Source organism: Cinclus cinclus, chromosome 22, assembly GCF_963662255.1.
Source record: "Cinclus cinclus chromosome 22, bCinCin1.1, whole genome shotgun sequence".
Classification (NCBI taxonomy): domain Eukaryota; kingdom Metazoa; phylum Chordata; class Aves; order Passeriformes; family Cinclidae; genus Cinclus; species Cinclus cinclus.
This window is the reverse complement of record NC_085067.1, coordinates 2,465,708-2,483,998: the sequence shown is the minus strand read 5'-3', so window position 1 is coordinate 2,483,998 and position 18,291 is coordinate 2,465,708. Positions and strand designations below refer to the sequence as shown.

At 40.4% G+C, this 18,291-nt stretch overlaps 1 protein-coding gene across 2 annotated transcripts in view; it reads left to right on the top strand.

Annotated features, from left to right (window-relative positions):
- BRIP1 (BRCA1 interacting helicase 1) overlaps positions 1-18,291 on the top strand; it is a 91,997-nt gene that overhangs the window by 23,774 nt on the left and 49,932 nt on the right. For both annotated transcript variants that reach the window (XM_062506950.1, XM_062506951.1), the window contains exons 15-16: positions 7,764-7,923; positions 8,270-8,391. In XM_062506950.1, the coding sequence (XP_062362934.1) occupies positions 7,764-7,923; positions 8,270-8,391 (282 nt within the window). The remainder of the gene's footprint in view (positions 1-7,763; positions 7,924-8,269; positions 8,392-18,291) is intronic.

The window sequence follows — 18,291 nt, the reverse complement described above, 5'->3', positions numbered from 1 at the left end:
ATGTTGGGAGCAGAGAGACATCCTGTGGCTGCAGTGTTGATTTATGGCACATGGAACACACTTCAGTGCTTCAGTTTCCTGCTGCTGAGCAGCACTTTGTCATTGTCCCCGAAGAAAAACGCTGCCAGTGAAATCCCCCGTGCTGCCCCCAAGCTGAGTGATGCATGCTTTGCCTTTGAAAATGATGATGAATTATTCACCTTTTATTGTGCTGGAGTGTGCACATGGTGATCAGAATCTTGTTCATAATACAGAGTTTTTCACCATGATCAGGGTTTGGCTGAATTGTGGAGTTGTGTTGCACAGTTGCATTATCTATTTAATTTTTTCCCTTTTTTTTAGAAATTTTTTCTTTCCCCTGCAGTGTCTGTGTGGATGAGCACAGGTTTTTCCCCACATTTCCCACCATATGTGGGGATCTCAACACCATCCTTGGTCCTAAATACTTGGATTTATTTGGTGTTTGTTTAAAATTATCCTTGAGAAAATAAATACAGTACTTCTCAATTTAAAAAGACACCTTTTCCATGGAAATTCTTTGAAATCACACCTTCATGGTTTTAGTTTTATCCTTCAAACTCATTTTCTGCTCTCTGAAGAAACAGATTAAGTGAAAAATCTCCTGGAGTTGCACAGTGCTGTAGATTTCCAATCCAGGACAGCTTTTTCCCAGGAGAAGTGGGGAGGACAAACTCCATGAGCATTGTTAGGACAATTCAGAGTCTGTGATCTTCCTTCAGAATTCTGGGAGAAATGTCAAATATCAGAATAAATGTGTGACATGGCTCCAGCTTCATGCACAGCGCCTTAGATTAATAATTTTGTTTTTAAAAATAATTTTCTATTTTGCTCTTCTGGAACATTTCATTCCAGAGGCTGTGTGAGTCTTTGGGAAAGGAAATCAGGCAGGAATTCACCTGGAATTTGCACTGTGGGAGCCAGGCAGGTTCAGAACCCTTCTCTGCATTGCTGGGTGATGCCCCCTGATAGAATAAATAGTTGGGAAATGTGCAGGACAAAGCAGGTGGAGCCTTTGCTTGATAAGAGTAGCATCCTTGTGGGGCCTCTCTCCATTAATCCTGCATTAAATAAATTTTTGTTTTGGTCCATGAAGACAAGATTACCCTGTTCATGTGCATTTATATGGATGTTTAGTTTTTCTCTCCAGTGGAGTGGGAATTTAAAGCTCTATTTTTGCAATATTTCAAAAATGAAATATTTTGGCACAGATATATTCACTTGAAATGAAAACCTGTTATAATTGGAAGCTAAGAAAATGAAATTTGAAGTTTAAAATACTTTTTTTTTTAAATGAAAAAACATGTTTCTATTTTGCATTGGCTCAATCATTCAAATGAATGAATTTTAAGTACCTTGTCCTGTGTTAGAACCCTCCCATAAACATGAGGAGGGGCTGTGAATCAGTCTCTTGCTTAACCTTTCATGAAAATCTAATTGAGTGCAAACAACTGCTTTAAATAATTCAATGGCCTCAGTTATTCTTGGCTGGTGGAGTCCCAGCCCAGAGCAGTGCAAATGTCTGGGTGTCGAGCAAAACTGAGGCTTTTCTCTATTTTTTTTTTTTTGGGGGGGTGGGGGGTGGAAAATATGATTAAAATGACCTTTTGAATAAGTGTATGGGGTGATTAAGAGGAAAAGGTGAAATATAAATTATGTCTGCCAGTTAGGTAAATGACTTGTGGCCCAGAGATGAATATTGTTTTAGTCCTTCTCAAAGTGGGGAATATTTTTTGATGATTTTGATAAATGTGGTTGGGTTTTTTTGCTTGCTTTCCATCCCTTTTGCTCTCGTTGAGGGACATTGGGCTTTTTTAATAGTTCTAGGGTGCTGTTCCAAACTGATCTCAAAGATTGGGGTGTAATGCACATTAAGAGTTTCTTGGTTAGTTAGCCCAAATATTTTCCCTCCTATTTTTGGAAGGAAACTCAATTTTCCTTTCACACCAATCATTCCAGGCAGTTTGTTCTTGTCCCTTCAATCTTTTATTCCCATTTCATTCCTCTGTTTCCTTTCTGTTCATTTTAACCCTTTGTTTTGGGGTTGGTTTATTTGTTTTTTAACTAAAGGTGAAAATGGAGTAAGTTAGTGATGCTATGACCCCACACTGATGAACTCTTTGTAAAGTTTTCTTTTTTCCCCCCAAAGTGAAGAGTTCCAATTTTCCTGGAGCTCAGTTGCCTGTAGGATGCTGGGTCATTTGGTACCAAGTTTTGGCAAAGTTTTTTTAGTTCAAGCGCCATCAAATAACTTCTGCTAATTCTCTACTTTTCCAAACCATCTTAATCACTGAAGAAATTAAATTAATAGGAACCTTTTAATACCAAAAAAAAAGTGGGTGAAGTCTGGCCAGATCCACTGTCCAGGTTTCCTTTGAAATAACAGGAATTTAAGGGCACTATTTTAAAGCAGTGCCTTGATTTAATGACTGAATATGTTTTAAGATTATCACTAATCTAGGGATAGTTCCATCCTTTCATAATGGAAATAGAAAATTCATCCAGGTGGTTCTCCTGGGATCAGAGGGATTGGAACAGAAAATTCCAGCTGTAGGTAAGCAGCTGACTCAGCAAATCTCCTCCTGGAAGCTTTAGAAAGGGAATGCAATACCTGTGGAATTATTGCCATGATCAAAACATCTGTGCCTTGGGATCAGCAGAGCATTGCTGCAGTGGAAAATGGGATGTCCTCCAGCCTAACTGCTTCAAGTTGCAGAAGGACCTGTCAGAGTGTACGGGGTTTTTTATTTATTATTTTATTATAGTCACTGAAAGGAAGAGAGGAGGCAGCTGATGCAGGTGGAGGCTGGGTTGTTCTGTGATACAAAATAACCTGTACTTGTTTTTATTGCAGGCAGACCAAATGGTGGGAAACACTGTAGTAAAACAAGGGAAGTGCATTTCTTCTCAAGAGTCTCTGAAATTAAGGGATTACAGATTAAAACAAAAAAAAAAGGTCTCTTTGTTTGGTTGTGCTACCTGTTATTTTTCTGGCAAGATGCAAACAGTGCAGAGCAATGGTTAGAGCAGACTCTCCGTGTTGGTGGGGGAATGAGAGCCCTGTTTGGTGCCAGGGGGCTCCCTTGAAGTGCCAGTGTCCCTCCCTTTCCTTGCCAGTCCCTCCTTTCATTCCCAGCTGCAGCAGATCCCTGTCGTTCTACCAGAACCAGGTTCCTGGAGGGAGCCCAGCCTGGTGCAGCTCCTGGAGCCTCTGTTCCTGGAGCCTCTGTTCCTGGAGCCTCTGTTCCTGGAGCCTCTGTTCCTGGAGCCTCTGTTCCTGGAGCCTCTGTTCCTGGAGCCTCTGTTCCTGGAGCCTCTGTTCCTGGAGCCTCTGTTCCTGGAGCCTCTGTTCCTGGAGCCTCTGTTCCTGGAGCCTCTGTTCCTGGAGCCTCTGTTCCTGGAGCCTCTGTTCCTGGTGCCTCTGTTCCTGGAGCCCCAGCTCCTGGAGTCTCTGTTCCTGGAGCCCCAGCTCCTGGTGCCTCTGCTCCTGGTGCCTCTGTTCCTGGTGCCTCTGTTCCTGGTGCCTCTGTTCCTGGTGCCTCTGTTCCTGGTGCCTCTGCTCCTGGTGCCTCTGTTCCTGGAGCCTCTGTTCCTGGAGCCCCAGCTCCTGGTGCCTCTGCTCCTGGTGCCTCTGTTCCTGGTGCCTCTGTTCCTGGAGCCCCAGCTCCTGGTGCCACCTCTGGAGTTCTGTGCTTCCTGCCTGCCTGTGGAACTTCTGTTTGACCCTTCAAACACGTTTCCAGCCCACTGGAGACACACTTTGATTTGAAGCAGTGCTTATTCACAAAGAAAATCCTGGGAGCAAACACGGGGAAGAGGCTTTTAGATCAGTGCTGCTCCCTGGGGGAGCTCAGACTTTTTGCACTAACGGTGGTGCCAATACTGGGATTTTTATTAAGAAAAAGGCTCTTCCCTTTCTCCCCTCCAACTACCTGAATATTTGAATAATAAAAGTGCAACTTCATATAGTTACAGAGAACTGAGATTTAAGAAAGCAAAATTTGAAGAAGTGGGATTATTTTAGAGTATAATGGCAGATTTTTAAGAAGGGTTGCAAAATGTCTGTGTAAGTTCTGTTCACCTTGAAATACCTTTTGTGCAATTATTGTATGAATGTGTGGGAAACAAGACAGCTTGTAGTTTTGCAGGTTCATAAGGACACAATGCAATTGCAATGATAATTATTTTTATTTTTTAAGAGTTGTTAAACTACCCAGTAAAATCAGAGCTATTTTACTCTGCTGTCAGGTGCTTCTTAGGTAATTTTCCTTTTTGTCCTTTACTGCTCTGGAGCATCTGTGGATATTTTTAGGTGTTTTGTTGCCTCCCCAAGCTCTTTGGATTATTTCTGTGATACCTTTTTTTTTTTTTTTTCTCTGCTGAAACGGTGTGATCCATTCATACATGAATCAGTACTAAAATATTTAAGGCATATTTTGTATAAAGAAATTAGCAGGACAAGAGCTAAAATAAGCCAGAATTTTTTCTGTTAGACCTTCCCTGTCAGGAGGTGATAGATCCTGCAGGAAAAGCACATCCCCAGCAACCTGAAGTTAACTCCCCAAGTTTGATCCAATGGTGGAAATTACAATCAACTTGTCATAGGATAAAATACATTTAACAATTCTCTGGGTTTGCTTTATGACCTGGGAGCCCCCTAGTGTGATTTTTGGCACTGTATAAAGCAAAGCAGCAAATGGAAAAGGGCAAAGCTTCTCCTTTGTGGGCACACACAGGAGGGTTTGGCCTTGGAGTGCAGCATAATGGGAGGAGATGGTAAGAAAACAGCTCCCCCCATCTCCAAACTTCCAGAAAACTTCAAAAACTGCTTCAGAAGGGAATGCTGGCTGAGATGGATGGCAGAGCTAAATACTGAGCTCCAGGTTTTTATGGATCATAGCTTACAGGTGTCTTTAAATTGCAGAAAGGACTAAAAGGGAAAAGCTATCTCAGTAAACAGCCCTCAGTGCATGGGAAGATGACAGATTCTTTCTAACAAGATTTTCTGCTCTCATGGAGGAAGACCATTTGTTAATAAAGCATTTGAGAATCCATTTTTAAGGGATTTAATAAAATATACACAGGCTGCCTTCCAGTTCAGGAACTATTATTCCCTTGGGGAGGAGGAGTGACTGACTGGGGGCATTAATGGTTCCTTCCTGTGATTCCTGGCATTAGATCTTGCTCCCATTTGCACTTTTCCAACCCAAAGTGAAATAATTTTTTATGAGAAACCCATACTTGGTTCCTGGCTCTTCTGAGGCATGTGTGTGTTCTATATTTTATTTATTTGTATTCAGTCAGCTCTGTAATTCTTGTTGTTTTAGTGTCTGTCCATGTCATGGGTCCTGTGTTTTTGTGGATACAAGGAAAGTTTCCATATCTAGCAAACTCCATTAATGGAAGAGGTAATAGCTGTTGTGTGAATTAAATGAATGTGCTCCATTCTTGCCAAAAATTTCATAAATAATTGCCATGTTTCCATCAAAATCATAGATTTTCTGTTGTGATGGTTGCTGTCAATGAAACGAGAAACCTGAAGCTTGTTCCAAGAGAGACTTGACTGGAGGGGCTGGGGAACCCACAAAGAGAAAAGATGTTTTCTTAAGAATTTGGATAAAGGTTTTCTCCAGCCATCTTTGCAGTTCTGAATATAAATTTTACTTCTTTCAAATACAAGAGAAATACAGTGGGATTGAGGGATTAAGGTATTTTTGTGAGGAATCTTGCCTTTCTGGCAAGAACATTTCCTAGGGGTGTGTTGGTGAGAAATACCACAGGATGGAATGAGAGAACAGGAGAAAGTCAGGGGTGAGTGACCCTTAGAAGTCAAAGCCTGGATGGTTTTATGAATGTAAACGTGAAATTCAGCTCTACCCAAGTATCTGCTGTGTTCTCCCCCTTGGCATTCCTGGCAGTGCCAGGAGCCAGCTCAGCAGGGGTTGCTGAGTGGGGCCCAGCTCCACAGGAGGAGGAGGAATGAAATCTGGGCAGTTAATGATGTTCCAGTCCCTGGCACATCCCAAATGGATGTACTTAGAGCTGTAATGTGTTTGATTCTTTGCTTTCCCAGAATTATCTCCACATCACATCCAAGAACTGAGGCCACAGTGGCAGGCTGGGATGGCAAGATGGACACTCATTGCTCAGTCACAGGATTACAGCCTCTATAGAAAAAGAGATTACAGACAGGATGCTGCCAGGAAATGACAGAGCTGGGAGGGAAGGGGACAGACAGGAGGACAGACACATTTAGCAGAGTTGATTTATTCTGCTGCTACAGCTGTGTGTTCCTGCTACTCATAATTTACTCTCTCTGTGTTTGCTTGCTAATGGTGCCACATCAGTAGTAAAGCAAGAGTAATTCCCTGAGCAGAGGCTGGCACAGAACAGGGAAAATTCCAGATAACAGCATTTGTCCCCTCTTGTGAGGAACCCATCCAAATTCTTCATAGCAGAGAATGAGTTCAGATCTTGAATGCTGAGGACATGAAAAATGCAAAGGGCCTTGTAATCAGTTTCCTGTAAATTTTCAAATGTGACAACAATTAGCTGTCATTAGTTCTGCTTCACAGTAGCACTTAAACTGCGGATCTGGACACAGGACAGATTATTTTGGTAACAATCACCCATTCAGGATCCTGGGGTCTTGGCTGGAGTGCACTGGAAACAAGTGGGGCTGCAGTGAAGGGATGCTGTGGCTTTTGGAGGAATGAAGCAGGGCAAGTGCAGGCTCCAGATGGAGCAGTTTGTGTAGCCTGGAGCAAAATATGGAAAAGTCTTCAGGAGGGGAGTGGAGGGAAGTGCAGCCACAGTAAGAGCACAGCCCTTCCTGCAGAATCTGTTGAGTTTAAATCTCATGTATGAACCTCAGTAACTGCATGGAGTAACACCCTAAAGATCACTGAGCAGCAGAAGGGTGAAATAAAGGATTTAATTCTGTCCATTGACCCAGGGCTCCTTGGTTCACTCTGGAATGTGTTGCTTGCCTTCCCCTTGTCTCGAGGGCAGCTCTGTGCAGCTCAAGGAGGGACTTTTTAACTCCCTGACTTGAAAAAATTCAATGTAGGAGTTGATGCTTTTGCTAAATGACCCCCAGCCAGCTGACTTCAGGTTCTGTGCTAATTTTAAACTTTTGATTTTCTGTAATGCAACGTTTTCATTGAAAGTGGGACAAATTTATTTTCTTGAGAGATTTGAATGTGTTCTGATTTGGAGTGAAATGTGCACAGTTCAGGTTTTGTAATTTTAAAATTTTAGGTGTAACAAAGCTGATGGGCTCTTCAAGAAGCAGAGGAGGCTGAATATATTCTATATCTATATTTCCTTTCCCAGCTTCTCTATGTAGATTTTCAAGTATTGAAATGTTCTGGAAATTTAAGATATAAAGGCTTGTTTCAAATTAATCTGGAATTTGTTTCTGGTGTTAGTAATCCAATAACCAGGTAACTTCCATTTCTCTCTGGATGACATTCCTCTACTTTGAGGAATACCACAAGGTGCTCTTTAGTCATAGATTTAGAGAGTTTTGCTTTGACACCTCAAAAATCTGCATTATTTCTAATTAATGAAATAAATTCCCCCTGTTTCCCAAGTGCTGCACAGCTGAGGTTGTGTGCATGGTAGGAGAACTTGCATTTACAAATAAAAAACCTGAAAAATGTAACTTCAGTAAATGAAATGGCTTTGTGTGCTTTATTTACACAGTTCAAGTGGTTGACATGGATTTTTCTGTTGGTTTTCAGATGCTGGACAAGTTAAAGGATCGTTGGATGCACACTGGCTTGTGGAGAAACCTGGAGGATGTTAAAACAGTCATTGCAGAGCCCCAGGGAGGGGCCAAGAGTGACTTTGATGAGCTGCTGAAAATCTACTATGATGCAATCAAATGTAAAGGAGAAAAAGGTACATTTTTTAGCCATTCAAAATAGTTGATACAGATTCTTCAAGTAAAATTCAAGGTTTAACAAGTAGCATTTTGTTGCAGATACACATTGTTCTTGCATAATTACCCCTGTATTGTGTAGTGTAAAATTATTTTGCTATTTGATGGTTGAAATCAGAATATTATTGGTCAAAGTGGAGTTAATCTCATCCCTCTAACAAGTCTTTTATTTTTATGGCCACTCACCCTTTCCAGACAGTGTCTTACACTATATTATAATTCTAGCTCTTTGAAACATTTTGGTGAAAGTTTCTCCTGATCCTCAGCTTCCCCCTGGAATAATCAGTGTATTATCCTGTATTGCAGATGGAGCTCTCCTGATAGCTGTGTGCAGAGGGAAGGTCAGTGAGGGGCTGGATTTCTGTGATGAGAATGCCAGGGCAGTTGTGACCATTGGAATCCCCTTTCCAAACGTGAAGGACCTTCAGGTAGGGCATCACTTCAGAGTTGTACTTGATTTTGATGTCATCTTTAAAACACTAAATATGCACAAAATACCTCTTCTCTATGTTGAACTTGGAACTTCTCTCCATCCTATTTGAATTCTCTGAGTTACCTTGCACAGGTAAGAGGTGGGGCAGCTTTAAATACTGCTTTAAATAGGGCAAGTTATTGCAGAAAACAGGTGGAAAATAAAGATTGTGTAATTATTATTTTCCAGTAGAACTGTGTGTGTCCCACTGCTTGCACTATCTCACCTTTCTAATCCCATTGCCTTCTTTAGTGTGATTAGGTGTCCCACTTCAGCACAGAGTGGAACTGGAAACCTTCTCCAAGCTTGTGCTGCTTTATTAGCTTGCAGTTTTGAAGCATGAATTTATGACACAACATAAACTCTTCCTGGAGACTGAGGACAGCATTGGTTGGAATATTCAACCTCCATGTAACTTTAGGCAAACACTTGTAAGCTCCTTGTAAAAATAGCATTTTGAAATGGCTCCAGTGAAATAAATCTGAAACTATTTGTGTTTTTCAGGAGGTGGTGAAAGCAGCATCCTGTTGCACTGCTGTGTAATTGCCCACCTCAACACTTCCTTCCTTTTGACTTGAGCAGTGCTTGTCTGACAGATAATGTTCCATTAGAGCAGGCACTTCAGAGCTGGAAGGAAAAGAAAGCCAATAAATACAGAAAAGTATTTTTCTAGGCTTTCTGCTTACTGAAAAGAAGGTTTATTATTGGTTAGTTTGTAATAACATTTCTTTCTAGTGGTCTGTGCCACTGAGGTGCTGCCACTGCTCCCAGTCACTGTCACTGCTCTGTCCTGTGTGTTCCTCTGAGAGCTTTTGGGACTACTCAGGGAAGCCAAGAAACAAAGTGAAGGATCACAGAATAAATAAATACCAGGAGCAGCTGGATTCTGGTTCTCACTAATGCCAAATCAAACAAGAAAATCATAGCTTTGCACTTGAAAGGCCAAACAGCTCAGCTTTGGTTTGAGAGATGTGTTCTGAGCTTAAGTGAACAAGCAAAGGCTTCTTTGTTGTCTGCAGCATGTGCCTAATTCCAGCCTTGCTGGGAAAAACCCACATCCTACAAGGACCAGGGAGGCTGTGTTAGGGCAGTTCTTCCAATGTTTGCAGAGTTCCTTGGAGCACTCATTCAGCCACAACATTTTTTGTCCTTCTAAAATATAATGTGCTCTACTGTAGTGTAAAAATTCACATTTAAAGAGTGCTCAGCCTCTTCTCTGGAGTTAGAAATGCTGGTTTGTAGGGGCATGTGCTGACAAGGTAGTTTGGAAATCCTTTGTCTGTTGTATGGCTGGAACTTTACAATTAATGCCAAATGATTTCCTGAAAATCATTAAGTTTGGGTTTTAAATGATAAAAAATGAGGTTGAAAAGAATGTGTTGTGAGTGAATTATCTTCACAATGGATTATGTTTTGATTTTTACCTTGAGTTCAACCAAATGTTTCAAATAACAGAATCACAGGGGCACTACAGCACATTTCTGAAGACTACATTTTAAAAATCAGTGTTCTGTTGAACTATATTTCTTAATTAGACTGAAGAAAACCCCTGAATTTTTCAGTAGGGCTAGAAACTGTAGCTGCCAAATTGCAAGCAGCTCAAGGTCTGAGTGTGTCTATTTAGAGATGGGAATGCCCAAAGCTCTGTAGTGATCAATTCTGGATGAGAGAAGGGCAGGCACCAGTCTCTCAGCATGAGATTTGCAGAGCTGCTGCATGGCAGAGCTCCTTGCAGCATGCTGGAGGAAATGGGTTTTATTTTAAATGTCTTTATATTGAACGGGGTTTTGTTCTGCTCAAGGCTTTAGGGTTGTCAGATCCCCAAAAATTATGGATTAATACTGATTTGCTTTTTTTTTTACCAGCTGAGTTACAAGAAGGATAAAGTGAAGGAGGGTCACTCTGAAGAAGGTTATTAGTACCTTTGTAGAAATACAAAAGACATTTGGAAGATTAAGCATCTTTTTCAGCTCAGGAAAGAGATTGGAATTCCCAAATGAAGCAGTTGAAGTTTAGAGAATAGTTACAACATTTGCTGTGCTGATGCAGTTGGTTGGTGTTTCTCTGGATTTTGTAGGTGAAACACAAAACTGGGTCAAGCATGGAACTTCTGGGGAGGACTTTGAGTTTTCAGCAGACATAAAAGTCAAACCACAGTGACACAGGTCAGGCTGGACTTAGGAAATTGTGCATCTGTGGCTCTCCCACAGCAATAGGTGCTCAGTAGAGCTACCAGAGGAGGAAACTGATAAGATGATTAATAATGACATTCCTTTAAAAATAGGAAATGCAAGTGATGAACAATTCCCTTGGAATAGCCATGAATTATATGCTTCTGAGATTGATGTAAATCACTAAAAAGTGCTGGGCTCTACATGAAAAAACACTTGAATGTCTGCTTTTTGGGTTAATAAAAGTCCTCTTAAGCCTCAATTCCATAACCCCTTACTCGTGCACAGAGCTCTTACTTGTGTGAGTGATCCCTTTAATACTCCCAGGACTGAGCACAGGCAGCAGGGTTTGTGCAATTGGACCTTTGGAGAGCAATATTTTATGTTGGCAGTTTGATGTTGGCTCATCTCCACTAATATGACTTGTCTGTGATCAACCTGCTTTCTAAATATGTTTTATGATTTGTAACTTGATTGAGTAGCAGTGAGCTGTAATATTAGAGAACATAAATAATGTGGCAGGCAGAGGTGGATAATCCCACATATGTGTTATCTGATGCTAACATACTCTTAATTAACTTCTCTTAGATATTTTGAGATGTAGCATTTTGGATCCAGACATCAATCTTGGGCAAGAAATTCATTGTCAAGTGTGATGAATAATATCCAATTTTAATTTTCCATATGTTTGTGCTAAATATATGCCACATATCCTGGTATTAAATGGCAAACATTTGAATTCCTTAAGTAGCTGTGTGCTTTTATAAGTTCCAGTATTTTCTGTGGAGGCTTTAAAGAGAATAGTTTAGTTTCACTTCAGCATCTTTAGGCATATTGTATCTTAGATTCACTGAAAGAGGAGAGTCTAAAATATTTTCTTTCAGGGTTAGGGAGGAAGAAATTATTCAGGCTCAGAAGTAGGAGCTGATTATAAACAAAACTGATTGAAGAAAGAGGCCAGCCCCCTAATTCTGTGTTATTGCAAAGGGTTTCATATTGCTGAAGAATCAGGTTGCTAAAACAAAATAATGTAACAGAAAATGTTCAAGGATTGCTCAAAGCTCTGGTGCTCTCAATGGTAGAGTTTGGCTTGAGTAAAGCAGGAAAATTTATTTCAGAGCCAAAAATTACTTCTTTGGCTGTGACCAGGATTTCCTCTGCCTACCTCTGGGACCTGAAAATAGAGGTAGGAAAATCTGATTTTGGAGCCAAGTGTGACTTGTTTAGTTCAAGTCATAATTTACTGTTCTTACCTTGGGGAGCTGAAAATAAAGAGCTCGCTCTGAAATGTTGATAATGGGCAGCTCTGAAGTGCAGGCACTGAGCTCCCCTGCCCAGAGAGCATTTCTGCACTTCCACCTCTCCAGATGCTTTTGATCCTGCTACAGAAGAGTGAATTAATCAGAGAACAGCCAGCAGAACTGGACCAAAATACAGCAGAAAATGCACAAAGTCAAACTCTTTCACATCAGCAGATGCAAGGCAAATAAACTCAATAATGCTGGGAGTTCTGAGCAGTGGCATTGCTCGAGTTTGCCCTTAATGGGAATTATTTCCCATGGCTGCCATGGGGGGAATATTTCCTTTATTGTTTCCACTATCATGACTTGTTACACAAGAAAAATTATCACTGCAATTACAATTTTCTGGGCTTTTTGTAACTTAATGATACAAAAATTTTGCAGCTCTTTGTTGAAGTTTCTTCTCCTCCTATCTCAACAAATTGAGATCTTTCTATCATTTCAGAATAGTGATGTGTTTTTGTATTGAGTTTCTGGTCCTTGTGGAAGTTTTTAAGCCTTTATGTTTTGTGTCCCTTGAAGGGAGAATGAATCTTGTGCTACAAACGTGATTGCTGGAAAAAATTAATTTCTTATTTACCATATTCCAGGAAAAGCAAGATTTCTAAGAATATTATTATTTTAACATTTGATTTAATTTAAATTATTATGCTTAACCAGAGTTGGGAAACATCCCATGCGCTGTATAAATTTCATCTTGCCTTTGCATCACTTAAAAAAAAAAAAATATTTTCACTTATTAATAAAGAAATATGGGCAAAACCAGTAGAGAAAAATGACATTTTATGGGGAGGTTATTGTTGTGTTATATTTAGTAGAAAATTCCCTGTGAAGTTAAGGATTTTTTTAGGGATAGAAGACCTTTATTTTCTTCTTTATTCCAGTACTGTGAGAAAAAATTCCAGATAGGAAGTGGAGAGCAGAAAACCTTTTCATGGGTGCTGTGGTAGCACTGAGATACCTCAGAAGCCTTTTTCTTCCCACTTTTCCACAAATAACAATGATTATAGACAGCCCAAGCCATCCACAGCCTTCTTGCATCCAACAGAAATCGTGTTCATTAAGAAAACAAAATGATTTGAGAGCTGAATTTGTGGGAGCAGTGTAAGATCCTGTGGCAGGTGCCACCAGAGGATTTCATTTCTGTCCTGCTGCTGCCAGCCCAGTGCCAATATATTGCCCAGATCACAAAACCATCCCTGAAAATATCCCCAAGAGAAATAATCCAGCAAATCAAAACTTCCCTTTGCGTTGAACAGTTCGCTTTTCCCATCGAGAAAAAAAGAAATTTCCAAGTGATTTTCTTGTGTTCCTCTTGTCCTTAGCAAGTAGTGGTGACCTTTAAGTTTGTGCTTTGCTGTCAGAGTGTGTTGGAGCTCTGAGAGTGAAGCTCTCACCGTGGGGATCAGTGACACTCACACCAGAGCCCCAGCACAGTGTTGGACCTCAAGGGAACCTCCTGGATTTCTTTCACTTCTGCTTCACTGGAAATGGATGGAATTTCCTCTTCAGAGCAGGGCTTTGGTTGCATTAGGTTTTAATCAAGTCACTTGTTTGCAGTCCCTGCAAGCTTTGATGAGTAGATGGGTCTGGGGTGAATGTGCCACAGGCTTTGTCAAAAGGAAAACTCCCAGATCTGGGGGTGCCACAGGGCAGAGCTGCCAATACTGAAAGTGTTCAGTGCTTGCAGCATTCCATGAGCTCCCCATCTGTCTCAGACTGGGATTCAGAGTGAGAATACTGGGAAGGATTTGGCCATGGGGAGTTCAGGATGACAGGAATTGAGCTCTGTACAAAGCAGGGGGTGCTGCTTGGCTGCCCTGGAGGTGCCACTGGCCACTCCAGTGCCTTTGGCTTATTTTTCTTTCCCTTATCTCAGATTTCAACTTTTGGGTTGTGGGGAAACAAGCCAGCAGTGTTTTTCCCTATGTGGTTTATTTTTGTGCCATTTTTCTATCTCAGTAACTCTCTAGTTCTGGTTGTAGCTCCATTCACATTGCACTGTTCATTCCCAATATCTCTCCATGTCCCCTGTGAGGCAGATCAAGTCTGAGATCTGGATTGTTCCTTTTTTTATTCAGTGTTATCCAAGGAAGGCAGTTTTCATAAGAGCACATAGAAATTTTCAGGCAGAAAAGTCACCTGAGCAATTTCTGCGTAACAGCATCCTGATGATAAGTGAGAAGTACAAGTATTGATCATGTCTCATTTGCAGTTTTTGGGGGGCTGTTGCTGTTTTATAAGGAAATGCAGTACTTATATGTGAAAATAAAAGTGTTATATTTGTGTCTAGTGACTTTATTTAGTTACATGAACTCATTAGAATGCCCTTAATAAATTATTGTAATCAACAGAATCTAATTTGGTAAAATTCAGCTAATAAGCATTTTCTTATTCCATGTTATTTATGTATTAACACTGCGTGTGGAAGGCTTGGAGCATTTAAAGATAAAAATCCTGCCATAATATCTTTTTCCTGTGGGCTAATAAATGGAAATGTTGTGTTTAGACATGGCTTTGAGTGGGTCTGTGAGGGGTGAGGATGTTTGAAACTTGTTCTGTGACTCACCCAGGTCTTTACATGTGAATTATTTGTCTTGAAGCTCCCAGCCTTTGTTCTTGCTTTTGAAGTGAGTGAAATGCTGCACTCTTCAATGATGACTCTCTTTAAGAATTTTCAGATGCAAAAGAAAAGAAATGGGTTTCCATGTCTCAACTTTCCTGCACTCACAAACTTTTATGGTTCCTTGGCATTGGTCAGGAGGAAAGTAGATGGCAAGCCTGTTCCTGAAAAATTCTAATTATTGCTATTTCAGGTGGAAGAGAGACTCTAAGTGGACACATGAGATTTTTAGGATGGGAGATTTGCTTAAAAAACATTTTAATGTCTTTTTTGGGATGGAAGCAGGGGGTGACCACCTGGTATTTTTCCTGCTTGTTTGTGTTTAAGATGTGGGGAATTAGTAGATGTTAAACATGAATATGTCTTCAAAAATTGTTTTTGGATGAGGCAAGCAGTGGTCTTTGTTTTCATTGCTATTTTTCCTCTCATAAAACCAGAGAAACAAGCTAGTGGAATGGCAGAAAACATTTCTATCCATTTTCTGGTTTTTCTTTCCATGGAGGAGAATGCTGATCCAGGTGTGGATGTGCCACCTCCACCTGTCCATGCAGTGACACAGGCCCAGCTTCATTGGCCTTTTCCAGTTGTTTTCTCTTCTTTAACTTGCCACAGCAAATAGGAGGCAGTTGGAGATGTTTGTGAGGTGATGTCCTATCAAAGAATAGACCTGACTTGTTAAACAAAAAGAAATTCTAAACTGTTACTTATATTTGTTCTTAAAAAGCAAAGTTTGCATTCGGTTCAGTGAAGTAATGCATTAAAAAATACCCCTCAAAACTTTGCCAGATGAAGTAAAAGCAAACACAGTTCATTTTGCTGGTTTAAATTGCACAAAATAAACAAGTGTGCTTAGCCCATTCAACATTCGTGTCGTGGTACTGGCATTGATAAATCAGTTTACAGTATTCTGATTGATTTTTTTCTTTAGAAATAATTAGTCCATAGTAGATTGGTATTTGTAAACCTTGCTGTTAAATGCTGTTTGTTCATTCTGAATAAACCTGGTTCAGCCTGGTGTGTTGCTGAAAGGCTGCAGGTTCTGTGTGTGAATGTGCAGGGTATTTTGGGGGTCTAAACCAAGCTGTAGTTTTTGAGTTCCTCTTCTCAGCTTTTTGCCATGAACTAACTCATATAATCCATGGTCAACACAGTATAAATCAATTTATATCCTGAATAAGTCTAAGTTTCTTCACGTGAAGGAATATCACCACAGGTGATATTATTATTATTTTAAAATCTGATGTAACAAATGTCCTTTAATGTTGTTATCATTACAAAACCAAAAACCCCTATTGCTAATTCTGTTTGAAAAATACACTTGAGCCGTAGCACAAACTGCCTCCAAGTATCTTTCCAAACCTTTAAAAAAAAAAAAAATTGTTCATGGCATTTATCTTTTTTCGCTGCTGTTTCCCAGTTAATATTGCAGAGTGAAAGCTGTCGAGCTAATTAAGCATTAAAAGCAGGAGAGCTTTGCAGGTGGAACTTGGGGAGATGTGAGGGAGCGTGGCTGTGCCCGTGACCTCCCAGACAGATCAAAGCCTAATCTGGGTGACAGCTACAGGATGGCAGAGCTTGCCAGGGGCCTTGTGCAGCTCTTTGTCTGCAAATCCTGCCCCAGAGCTGGGAGGATGTTTTTAAGGATGAACAGGTAAAAGTAAAAGGCTGTCTTTTGACATTTTAACTAATCCCTTCTAGCCTGTGCTTTCCTGCACATTGTGGATATTTGCTAGCAGGAGGCACTGGCTTTTTCACATATGTAACATGTCAGCTTGAATCTGGCATGGAATTGATGGGGGGGAATGCAGCAGTTCCACAATGAAATAGATTCTGATTGCATTAAAATGACAGGCCCTGGCCTTTTACCTGCAGCAGCTTTCCCCTGCAAACTGAACTCACGGCAATGCAGGTTGGCATCTTCTCTGCTGGGGCAGGGGCAAAATAGAATGATTGTTTTCTGGTAACACTTGTAAAATTAATATAAGGAAGTTTTAGAGGGATGTTACACGCTTAGAGCAAGGGATTTGGGTTAAAAAAACCCCTAAACTCCTGGGGGTTTATATTAAAAAAATGGGGTTTATATAATTTGAGCAATGAAGTGTCACTGGTGGTGTGCATACAAGCAATGAACTTGGTAACCCTGGCATTATTAGAAGAATGTGGAAGTAATGTATTTTATTTAGATGATCTGACTGGCTTGCATTTGACTGCTACTTCAGTGGGTTTATGCACATATTTAAAAATCATGTCATTTTTCAGCATAAGGCACAGGACCAGTTATTGCAACACTGTTTGCACAGTCTGCTGGCAAAGTAAGGGGCTGCTAAACCTCCATTTGTTCCAAATGGACAGAATCTTACTGATAACAAAATTCTTCAAAAAAATCAATTGTTATAAAACTGACCAGGACTAGAAGACAAGTGCAAAACACACACAGGGATGAATTGTCAATGGTTATGTTTTAAAGGCTTCAGTGAACTTTTCCAGCTTCATTCCCCATTTCCAAAGGTGAGCAGTACCCTTTTCTTTCTCCAGGTAGTATTTCAGTTTGTAGAAATGCACAGATAAAGCCAAATTCCTATTTAAGGAATGGTTTAATGTTCATAAACCATTCAGAAGAAATCATCTTCTGTTTGGAAGATTACAAAGGAAACCTCACATGCCAGTCAGTAAATTCTGAGTGACTGGAACAAATATTAAATCTGTGAAATCAAACTGAATTTACTTTCTGGCTGTAAAGATTGAATTTGTAAATTTGACAGGCAATTTAAAGGGCATAACTACATAAAATAAAATTTCTTATCCAAATGTAACTTGAAAGTTACCTGTCAGAAGAGGTTAGAAGTCTGCTGTTTTCTCTCCTGAAGCGTGTCCTTTCACTTGTCAGTTTAGAAAGGTTAATACTGTACAAAAGAGCAACAGAAAGACCCTTTTTGGTGTAGTTTTATGCTTGTTTTTTTTTTTTAAATCACTTCCCCTCGCTGAATAACAATAATAAATCCTTTTGATATAAATGATGTTCTAATGCAAATTGTTCCACTTCAGATCAGGCACTGTGTGTGGTTATCCATGTGATTGGGAAGGGGAGGCAGGGAATTTCTTGGGCAGTTGATTCCAGATTTTGAAGCATCAGGGATGTGTTTTTGAAAAGGGGAAGATGTTTTTCCCTGCCTGATCTCTCTGTGCTCTCCAGTGAGGCATTTCCAGACCTCAGGAGGTGATGCCAAGCTGGGAATTTTGCTTGGTGTCGCTGACTCTTGGTCCTTGGGAGAGGCCCCTCTGTCTCTAAAGCTCTGCAGCTTCAGTAGAGGAAGAAAAGTTGGATTTGCTTGACCCTCCCTTGGGAAAAGCAGGATCTGGTGCCAGCTCTGGATGAGGAGTGGGTTTTGTAGTGAAGGCAAGGATGGAGAGCTGCACTGGGACATTTCCTTATGGAAGAGCCAATAAATCTGGGGTTCGGAGTCCATCTACCTGTCCCTGGGTTGGGGTTTTTTCACCTGTCTGAACAGTTTATCTTTCTGTCACTGCCCAGAGATTTGGATGAGTATGTGATGCTCATGTCAATACATTTAAATGATTGGAACAGATCACAGCTAAGGGCAATTTTAGAAGCCAGGATTGGTTAGTGTACAATATATAGAGGTGAAACACTGAAGCACAGTTTATATATTCTCTTATTTAATCGATGTTTGCTTGTTTTCCCCTTTTAGAATATCTCCTTTTCAACTGCATTAATAAACCAAATCTTTTATGGTTTCTTT